At 43.0% G+C, this 11,318-nt stretch overlaps 1 protein-coding gene across 2 annotated transcripts in view; it reads right to left on the bottom strand.

The window, feature by feature from the left end:
- Positions 1 to 10,200: 10,200 nt before the first annotated feature.
- Positions 10,201 to 11,318, bottom strand: part of TGDS (TDP-glucose 4,6-dehydratase) — a 23,768-nt gene continuing 22,650 nt past the window's right edge. For both annotated transcript variants that reach the window (XM_011996650.1, XM_011996648.1), the window contains exon 12: positions 10,201 to 11,027. In XM_011996650.1, the coding sequence (XP_011852040.1) occupies positions 10,957 to 11,027 (71 nt within the window). In that variant the 3' untranslated portion in view covers positions 10,201 to 10,956. The remainder of the gene's footprint in view (positions 11,028 to 11,318) is intronic.

Below are 11,318 nucleotides of genomic sequence, written 5' to 3'. Positions count from 1 at the left end.
TTTCACCATGTTGGCCAGGCTGGTCTCAAACTTCTGACCTCAGGTAATCCATCTGCCTTGGCCTCCCAAAGTGCTGGGATTACAGGTGTGAGCCACTGTGCCCAGCTCATTGTAGGGTTATCAACTGGACTAATTTCAGTATTGTCTCAGGGGATAGGAAGGCCCAAAAAGAGGGAGAGAGATGGGAGAAAGGCCCATCAGTGGAGCAGACATAACACATAACTTTTATCAATTAAGTTGGTCATCTTAAATGGGCATGATATGTGGTGTCCCCAAACAATTATACTAGTAACATCAAAGATCACTGATAACAGACCACCATAATATATATAAAAATAATGGAAAAGTTTGAAATGTTGTAAGAATTGCCAAAATGTGACAGAGATAAGAAGTAAGCACATGCAGTTGGAAAAATGGCACCGATAGACTTGCTCGACTCAGAGTTGCCGCAAATCTTGAATTTATACAAAACATAATTATCTGTGAAGCACAATAACGTGAAGCACAATGAAATGAGATATGCCTGTCGTTTGGAGCCAAGGGAAAAAGATGAAGAACTAGAATTGCTTCTTTTGCTCTTCAAAATTGACTTAAGTAGAGATAATACAAAGGGGCTTCTACTTCCTAAATTTGGGATAGAAAGGTTACATTGGTAAAATATAACGTTTTTCATCACTGAGTAACACTATTTTTAAGAGTATGCCAATTAAAACATAGTAAGTTTAGCTATAAAACACAACAGTATTAACAATACTATTAAAGTGAAGGAAGGATCCTAGAACAATTATTCAAGGATAGAAGTTTCTATAAAGAAGCACCAAAGTGAGAATTAAAGACCAACCTTCCTAAACAATAACAAAATACAAGTGAAATCAGATATAAGACTTGCAAAACTGGTTCACCTCTTTCTTTCTTTTTTTTTTTTTTTGAGACGGAGTCTCGCTCTGTTGTCCAGGCTGGAGTGCAGTGGCCGGATCTCAGCTCACTGCAAGCTCCGCCTCCTGGGTTTACACCATTCTCCTGCCTCAGCCTCCCGAGTAGCTGGGACTACAGGCACCCCCGCCACCTCCCCCGGCTAGTTTTTTTTTTTTTGTATTTTTTAGTAGAGATGGGATTTCACTGTGTTAGCCAGGATGGTCTCGATCTCCTGACCTCGTGATCCGCCCGTCTCGGCCTCCCAAAGTGCTGGGATTACAGATTACAGGCTTGAGCCACCACGCCCGGCCCTCACCTCTTTCTTAAAGTGTGAGATTTGAGCAAGAAAGTAAGCTTTATGTAGTCAAATGGTGTTTGACTACAAATGGTGAAAATGCAAGAGATTCTGCCTGGGATGAGGAGGGAGGGGGAAATGTGCATGTGAGGAGGAAGAAGGAAAGAGAGGCAGAGAGAAATTGAGAGACAGACAGACAGTGGCAAAGACTCTGCTCTTTAAAAAACCTGCAAATGAATAGAGATGCTGAGTGTCCAGGGAGGTGATTACACCCCCAGGAGCTCCACGTTTAGTGGAACACACACACCTATAAACAACACGCACACCGATAAACAAATTGTATGAGTACAGTGTGACGATAATATAGAGGGCAGAACTTCAACATCTGCAGGTGAGGTCAAAGAGCGGCTCAAGCTAGCTAAAGATTCTAGAAGTGCAATAAAACAATTTTTGCATCTTTCGTACTGGCAAAAATTAAAGATCTATTAATACCCATGGCTTGCTAGAGGGCAGGAATTTCATCTCTATCTTTCAAATTTTAAGTGCATGTGCTTTTTGGACCCAGATATACCAAATCTAGGCATTAATCCTTCAGAAATACACTCTCTTGTGTACACACAGGTGTATATTGAGATGGTCAATGCAGCATTTTTTCAGCAGTTGTAAGAGTATAAATTCATGGCCTTCAAACGTGGCTGCACCTTCACTGGGCCGTGGTAGAGCTACTGCTCTCATTTTCCTCTGATATACTACAAAACTCACTTCTCTCCTGTTGCCTCCCCTAATATCAGGAAGAAAATTGAGGCCATGGTGAATTCCCTCACCTCCTTCCCCAAAAGTCACTGTATCCAATCTCATCTCAACTCCTGCCATTACTGATCCAGAAAGATGAGATCAATCCTATCCCAAAGCGAGTCTTTCCCTAGGGAGTCCATCTCCATGGATACTGTACTCCATTAATTATGCACTCCTGAATATCATTTCTCTTTCTTCGTCTATTGCTCATCTCTTCAGCTTATAATCATACAGAAATCCATTCTGTGCCAAAAACAAAATAAAGCAGCTTCTGAAGACCTTTCCTTAAGCCTGTGCCTTCCTTAGGGCTGGCCCTATCTTGACTCTTCTCAGCTCCTTGAAAGGCTAAATTCCATTTTTCCATCCCTTGATTCCTAATTACTACTCAATCTTCATAATCCAGAGGCTATCTGCCTCTCCCCACACTAGAAAATTTGCCTGCATATTGCCAAAAACCAGCGGACACTTCTTGGTCTTTGCCTCACTGAACTTCAGTTGGCCATCTGTTGGTTATTGAATGTCTCTCCCTTTTGCTTTGGTGGCGTTATTTCTTCCTTTCTTCCACTCTCTGACTATTCCTTTTTTTTTTCTTTTTAAGACAGAGTCTTGCCTTGCCGCCCAGGCTGGAGTGCAACGGCGCAATCTTGGCTCATTGCAACCTCTGCCTCCCGGGTTCACACAATTCTCCTGCCTCAGCCTCCTGAGTAGCTGGGATTACAGGTGCCCACCACTATGCCCAGCTACTTTTTGTATTTTTAGCAGGGACAGGATTTCGCCATGTTGGCCAGGCTGGTCTCAAACTGCCGACCTCATGATCCGCCCACCTTGGCCTCCCAAAGTGCTGGGATTACAGGCGTGAGCCATCATGCCCCACCCATTCCTTCTTTTTTATTTCAAATTTGATTGATTGATGGATTGATTTTTAAGGCTAGTCAAGTGAAGCAGTGAGAGTAATTTTTTTCTTTTTTTTGAGTCAGAGTTTCACTCTTGTTGCCCAGGCTGGAGTCCAATGGCGCGATCTCAGCTCACTGCAACCTCCGCCTCCTGGGTTCAAGCAATTCTCCTGCCTCAGTCTCCCAAGTAGCTGGAATTACAGGCATGCACTGCTACACCCAGCTAATTTTTGTATACATTTTTTTTTAGTAGAGACAGGGTTTCTCCATGTTGGTCATGCTGGTCTCAAACTCCCTACCTCAGGTGATCCGCCCACCTCCGCCTTCCAAAGTGCCAGAATTACAGGCGTGAGCCACCGCACCCGGCCTGTAATTTTGTTTTTTAACCATTCCTTCCTAATTTCCTGGGGCTGCTTGCCTGCAACTTACATATTAGTGTTTCTTATGGCTTGTGTGTAAATCATTCCACCCACCATCAACTCTGTCATTCTGTATACTTTGCTTGGGGGGATTTAATCCGCTTTCAGATGTTAATAGTCACTTAACTCCCAAACATGTGTCTCTAGATCTTGAGCCCCAACTACCAATCTGAGCTTCAGATTCTCATACTTGACTATTCACCAGGTATCTCCACTTAACATGTTCCACAGGCCCTTAAAGCTCAACATCTCCCCAAGCTCGACGTCTCCTAACTGTAATCCACCATTCTCCACTCTTTCCAGTTCAACACTGAAAACCTTAAAATACCACTCACGTCAAAAAACAGCACCTCCAATGTATCATCAATCAGTAAGTTTTTAAATCTAAAACGTTCTCATGTCTGTCCCAGACTTGCCTGTTTATGGTGCTGTGCTTTAGGCCTTATCATCGCCAGCCTGATTTACAGCAACAGCTTCATAACTTCAATCCCTGCAGGAACTCATTCCTGTCTTCCTTAAATTCATCTTCCATGCTATTGCCAGAAAAAGCTATCCAAAACGTAATTCTGCAGTCAATAAAAATGGCAAAAGATCTCATAATATGTAAAAACGTTCATGATATACTGCTGCATGAAAAAAAAAACAGGCTCCACAACAGTATGTCCATTATGATCCTCTACTTGGTTTTTAAAACGTATGCATATATGCACAAAAAATTAAATGACATACATCAAAATATTAACAGGAATTATCTTCCAGTGTTAGATTATGGGTGATTTTTTTACTGATTAGTTTTCCAAGTTTTCTGTAATAAGCACATTATTTTTGAAACTAGGAAAAAGATAAATCCTACAAATCTAACCATGTCAATTTCTTCCTTAAAATCCAGAATTAGCTCTTGGCTGGTAGGATAAAGTCCAAGCATCTTACCATGGCAGACAAGGCCCTCCATGAACTGGCTACCACATTCCTCTCCAGCCTCACCTCCCCATCTCACGTTATGGAATAGTGGCTTTCAAACACTAGGGGGCTTCTGAATTACTGGGCCCCACTCTCAGGGTTTCTGGTTCTGTAAGTCTGGGAATTTGTATTTCTAACAAGTTCCCAGGTGATGTGAATCCTGGCTGTCCCGGGCCACATTTTAAAAAATTATTATTATGGCAAAATATACATAATGTAAAAGTCACGTTCAACCACTTTTAAGTGTCGAGTTCAGGGGCATTAGGTAGACTCAATGTTGTACAGCTATCACCATTATCTGGTTTCAGGACTTTTTTCATCCAAACAGAAACTCTGTACACATTAAAAAATACCTGCTCCTTCCCTCCTCCCTCAAGCCACTGGTAAACCTCTGATACTGTATCAATTTGCCTACTCCAGGAACCTCATTTAAGTGGAACCATACCACGTTTGTCCTTTTGTGCCTTCAAGGGTTATCCATGTTGCAGCATGTGTCAGAATTCCACTCCTTTTTCAGGCCGAATAATATTCCATTATATGAGCCATTTTGTTTTATCCATTTATCTGCTGATGGATATTTGTGTTGTTTCCACCTTCTGGCTATTGTGAATACTACTGCCATGAGCATTGGTGTGCAGGCATCTTAGTCTCTGCCTTCAATTCTTTTGGCTATATCTCTAGAAATGGAATTGCTGGATCACATTACAATTCTATGTTTAACTTTTTGAGGAACCACCATATTGTTTTCCAGAGGCTGCATCATTTCACTTTCCCACCAGCAATGCACCAGGGTCCCAATTCCTCTACATCTTCACTGACACTGTGTTTTTAAAAAATAACAGCCATCCCGATAGGTGTCAGGTGATATCTCATTATAGTTTTGATTTCCTTAATGAAATGGAGACACATTTTGAGAATGACTATGCTAGAGTAAAACTGATGGCCTGTTGTTCCCTGAACACACAGCACTATTTAAAACTTCGTGCTTTCACTCTGATGAAACCTCTGCCTGGAATCATCCTCAGTTTCCTCACTAACTCCCATTCAATAAGTCACAGGTCAAATGTCATCTCCAGTGAGCCTTCTAGGAACCTCCAGATTGGGTGAGCTGACCTCACAGAACCCGGCAGCAACCGGGGCAATGGAAGGCGGAGGTAAGGGAGGTAGGGGAGGGTAAGGCATTGGATAAAAAGCAAGTGGTGTGGCCAGGTGCAATGGCTCATGCCTGTAATCTCAGCACTTTGGGAGGTGGGCGGATCACGAGGTCAAGAGATCAAGAGCATCCTGGCTAACACAGTGAAACCTCCATCTCTACTAAAAATACAAAAAATTAGCTGGGCGTGGTGGCACATGCCTGTAGTCCCAGCTACTTGGGAGGCTGAGGCAAGAGAACCCGGGAGGCGGAGGTTGCGGTGAGCCAAGATTGCACCACTGCCCTCCAGCCTGGGTGATAAGTGAGACTCTGTCTCACAAACAAAACCAAGTGGTTTGGCTGAAAGTCTGTATAGAGAGCAATTAAACTCCAAGACCCTGTCCTTCCCTACAAATGGCAATTATCAAGGTCTACCGTCTGGATTTCCCTTTAAGAAAAAGCTTGCCATTCAGCTGGCAAGAGTGCAGTTAGCCAGCAGCTTCCACTTGCAATGCCTTCAGGATCCACCTGGCCGTTTCTAAGTAGCCCCTGGCCAATGGCTGAGCACAATAGGTAACCCAGCCATTTCTGCCCAGGTGGGACTTTTTTTCAGATTTTGCTCTGCAGATCCCTGTTGAGCTGGTAGAGATTCTGAGGCTCACTCTGCCAACCCTCTTCCTCACCCCTTCCTTTTCACTGCTGTCTGATATCCTTTAAAACACAGCTGTCTGATCTACGCTGCAGCCTGAAGATTTCTTCTTTCGTATCTTTCACAAGCATTAACTCCCCATCCTATTAATAAACTGCTAGCACCTCTAATTTGGCCTCAGCCCTACTTCCCAGAGGACCCAAACGTCACAGTCATTTCTAAGAGTGGTCTAACAAAACAGTTGATAAGATGGGTTTAGACTGGATCACTTTCTGTCTGGCTGGTCATAAGAATACCATCCTGGGAGAGGCAGGGACATAAATAGTCCCTAGCATAAGGTAGTGATGTAGTTGCTAAACCTTTCATAGTGGTGACTCGGGGGAATGTTCCTGGGAAGGGGACCACCCTGCCCTGCTTACTGCAATAATCCAGGCACTTGAAAAGCTCAGGAGAACGAGTCTTACAAGGGCAGTGGAATTGTTGGTCTTTAATAAGTTGTATTGATGCCCTCCAGACGGGTAATGAAAAGCTGAGAACCAGAAATAAGTGACAACTAAGTGTGAGGGCCTTATCATGAGGTGGGAGAACAGAAGAAGCCCAAGACCAAACTCAGGATTTAATAGTTTAAAAGCTGCAGAGGTCTTTAAAGGAATCCACTCGGACAATGTCATCCTTGTGTCAGAATCCTAGATTTTCCCAACCAGCGCCCTAATTTTGGCTGAAGCAAACGTAACAAACCTGCCTCAGCTGGGCCACTGCCCTGGCTGAGATAGTCAATCAAAAACAAAATCACAGCTGGGAGCAGTGATCACATGAGAACTATCACAAAGACAGTGTCAAGAAGCCATGAGGGATTCACCCCCATGACCCAACACTTTAGAATCAAGGCTGAGACAGGAGGATCACTTGGGTCCCGGAGTTCGAGACCAGCCTGGGCAACACAGTGAGACTCCCCACCGACCCCCTGTCTCAATTTAAAACACAAAATCACACCTTGGAGGAGGTGAAGATGATGCCACCCTTGAAGATCTCAAGGATACAGGGAGGCCCCCACCAAAGTTCCATTTAATTCACCAATCTGGCCACTGCTGGAACTAGGTAGATCCTGGTGAATTACTGCAATCAAAGGCCAGCTCAATTAAGGAGCGGCTCTGCTGTAAAGAAATACCTGTGACTGGGTAATTTACAAGAAAAGAGGTTTAATTGGCTCACAGTTCTGCAGGCTGTACAATCATGGTGCCGATATCCCTTGGCTTCTGGGGAGGACTCAGGGAGCTTTTACCCATGGTGGAAGGCAAATTGGGAGCAGGTACATTACACAGTAAAATCAGGAGCAAGAGAGAGAGGCAGTGGCGGGGGGTGGGGAGTGGGGGGTGGGAGTAGGTGTCACACACTTTTAAACAACCAGATCTCACAAGGACTTACTATCTCGAAGACAATGTGAAGCATGAGGGGTTCTCCTCCACGACCCAAACACCTCCCACCAGGCCCCATCTGCAGCACTAGGGATTACAATTCAACACGAGATTTGGGTGGGGACAAATATCCAAACTTATATACCAGGTTCCGATGGCAAACTTACATACCAGCTGCTGTGCTCAAGTGGCATCTTCTTGGCTGAAGTGGATTAGAAGGCCTCTGGAACATAGTATCCAGCCACTGATTTGCTGAATGTGTTCTTTTCCATCTCAACCATGAACGATCAGAAACCGGGAGCATTTGCAGTATCACCTTAGGGCTATGTAAGTTCTGCTCTCCTAAGAGACTCAGGTCTCCTGAACATCCTGTAGAATGTCACACTGATCTATCACATTGATGGCGTCATGCTGATCAGGCAGAATGAGCAAAGGTGGCTGGCACCCTGATGGCCAGAAGATGGGAGATAAAACCTGATGAAGATCAAGGACTTGTGATTTCAGTCATGTTTTTAGGAGTCAAACAATCAAGGTGTGCCAGGACATTCCCTCCAAGTTGAAGTCAAACTGCTTTATCTTATATCCCCTTTCTCAAAGAAGGAAACACAGAGCCTGGCTTTGGGTTCTGGAGGGAAGACATTCCACACTTAGGGGTACTGCTCCAACTTATGTACTGAACGACAGAAAAGGCTGCCAGCTTTGAGGGATCTGGGGCGGGAAAGAGGTCTGCAGCAGGTCCAAGCTGGGGTGCAAGCATTCCTGCCACTTGGGCTATATGATGTGGTAAACCCTATGGTGCTGGTGGTGTCAGTGGTAGAGACAGATGTAGTGTGGGTTTTATGGTGAGCCCCAGTGGAGAATAACTGTGCAGGTCCCATGGTTACACCTGGGAAAGACCATTTCAGGCTCAGTGGAGAATAATTCCTTTGTAAAATAAATTACTGTGCCATGGTAGACCCAGAATGCTTGACCACAGGACCCCAAATGACCATGCATCTAAAACTGCCCATATGTGCTAAGTGCACTTGGACCCACTGTTAAGGGCTGAAATGTGTCTCCCCCAAATTCTTATGTTGAAGTACTAACCCCTGGTACCTCAGAAAGTGACTGTACGTGGAAACAAAGTATTTAAAGAGGTATGTTAAAATGAGATGTTTAAAACACACCCTAATCCATTATGACTGGTGTCCTTATAAGAAGAAAAAATTTAGTCACAGAGTAAAGATCATGTGAGGACAGATGAGGGCCATCTGTAAGCCAAGAGAGGCCTCAGAAGAAACCAACCCTGCCAACACCTTGATCCTGACCTTGGACTTCTAGCTTCCAGATCTGTGAGAAAATTAATTTCCGTTGTAGAAGCTTCCCAGTCTCTGATATTCTGTTACGGCAGTTCCAGCAGAGTAATGTGCCCACCCACTCAGAGTCAGGTGGAGCCAGCAGCAGTCCACTGGAAGATGGAAACGGCACATCTGGGATCAGGCATGAGCAGAATGGGAGAGCACAAGTAAGTTGTAAGAGCAGGTAGGCCAGACTCCCATGTCACCACCTTAGTTCTTTATACCTGTGGCCATACAGAGGGTCCCATACAACCAACTGAAAGGAGAAGAAAAGCTGATCTTGGTTTACAGATGGATTGGCCTGTTATGTGCGTGTGAGCCAAAACTGGAGGGTGGTTGCCTGAAAGCCATGCAGGGGTGGCCTTCAAAAGAATGTGGAAAAAGAAAACCTTTCCAAGAAAAAAGCTTTGAGTAGTATACCTGCTCATGCACTATGTATGGTAGTGACCTGTGGGGAGAATATCCGTTTAGTCATGAGCAGTAGCCTGGCTAGCTACTTTGGGACTTAGAAGGAAAAAGTCTAGAGGAGCAGGAAACAAGGAAGTAAAGGCTGGAGAAACATGGATAGGCCTATCTATGGGAGAGGATGGCGAGTGTGAAGATCTGTGTATTCCATGTTAACGCTCACTAGAAAGCAACCACCATAGCAAGAGGCACTGAACCACCCAGTAGATAAAATGACTTGGTCAGTTAACTTTAGCCAGCTTTCATCATCAGCCACCCCAGAACTACCATGATGGGCACCTGAATGGAACAGGCCTCACTGTACAGATGGTCCCTACTCTTGGGACCCACAGCACGAATTCTCACTTACCATGGCCAATGCAGCTATTGCCACCTGTGAATATCCAACTTGCTGGCAATAGAGACAAATACTGAGCTCCCAATGTGGCACTATTCTTCAAGGAAACCCACCAGCTACCTGGTGGGACATGAGCTCCATTGGGCCCTTTCCACTGTGAAAGGGCCAATAGCTGATTCTCACAATAGACATTTTCTCCGCATGGGTTTGCCTTTCTGCCTGCATAGCCTGCCCAATTTTTGCTTCTTTCCTCTTTTATCATTATAGTCATTACTTTCTCTTAGCATTTGCTTCCTGCAAAACTCAACTGACACACTTGTCTTCCCTCTCTTTCTCTCCTGAAAGGTGAAATTGGAGAAACTGAAGAGGGATGGACTTGGGGATCCCTAAGCACAGTGGGAAGCTGGTATTTAAGGGTATTTTTAAAGTGTAAGACTTTCTAATGAGGAATTATGATGCCTCCATACCAAAATCTGCACCCTTAATAGAGGGTCACCCAGCTTATTTTCCCTTTCTCAACCCAATAGCCAATCAGTTACTTTTTCAAGTCATCTTAAAGTCTTTAGGGCAAAGAAGGATTAAAAATACATAATCAAATTTTTTTTTAATTTTTCTACAGCAAAATAAAAACACATTATTTTAAAATGCAATATTCTACATTAAATACATTAAGATATTGACAATTTTATAAATAAAATCATTTTAAACAGTAAATACATGATAAATTTCTGATACAAGGTTTTACATAGGTTAATTGTGAAAATATAAAAACTTTACATCTTCTCTTAAAAAGCATTCAAAGTAATCAATTTTACAAAATTATCAAAAGTTAAAAAGTGCTAGATATGCTTTTATTTTGTTCCATTACTAAGGCAATGATAGTATATCAGATCTTAAAAAAAGAAAAGGTGAATTAGGACATAAGACTCATCCTATATTGCCTAAAAACGAACATTTCAGAGACTTTCTTAGACACTGGGAAAGGCTGGGAAGCTGACTGAGCTCAAAATCAGTGAAGGTTGCCATCCGCCTAGCACCATTACCCCTCATGGTTGTCAGAACCAGGAGACTTCTTCCTGGCTACCCGTGGGGAGTCTTCTACCCCTATTATTTCCTAGTTTCCAGGAGAAAGGGTTTCAGAAAGAATTTTGACATTTAAATTCTATGCCAGTACTGAAACTCTCCCAAAGATTGAGGCATTCTGCATTTGAATATTATACAAAAAGTCATGAATCTAATTTCAAATGAAAAGAGAGCACTTCATTTGGTCACTTAATTTCATACCACTTGTAGAGGTAGGATAATTTTTTTCTTTGACAACTGTCTTGACTATATAAATGGTGATTATACCGGAAAGGGTTCTAATGCCTTTTCTGCATTCTTCCAGTTGTGAAAATTCTCTCTGTACCATTCAACTAATAGGAAAAAACAAAAGACAAAAAAAGAAAAAAACTAAACATCAGTTAACCAACATTTACTGAGTTCCTGCTAGCTAAGTCTTGCCCATCAGCTAAGCAGCAGACAAGGGCTGCCTAATGATGTAAACAATTTGATTTTGAACTTAACAATTAAGTCAATCAGAAGACATTTAAATCACCTAAAAAATTTATAATTAAAAATCAATGATTTTTTTTCTTTTTAACTTCAAAAGTCATTCAATACTGAACTTGTTGGTATAAATATTTAAGACATTCTGATTTTAAGGA

Source organism: Mandrillus leucophaeus, unplaced genomic scaffold (genome assembly GCF_000951045.1).
Source record: "Mandrillus leucophaeus isolate KB7577 unplaced genomic scaffold, Mleu.le_1.0 Scaffold520, whole genome shotgun sequence".
Taxonomy (NCBI): domain Eukaryota; kingdom Metazoa; phylum Chordata; class Mammalia; order Primates; family Cercopithecidae; genus Mandrillus; species Mandrillus leucophaeus.
This window is presented reverse-complemented; position numbering and strand designations above follow the sequence as displayed.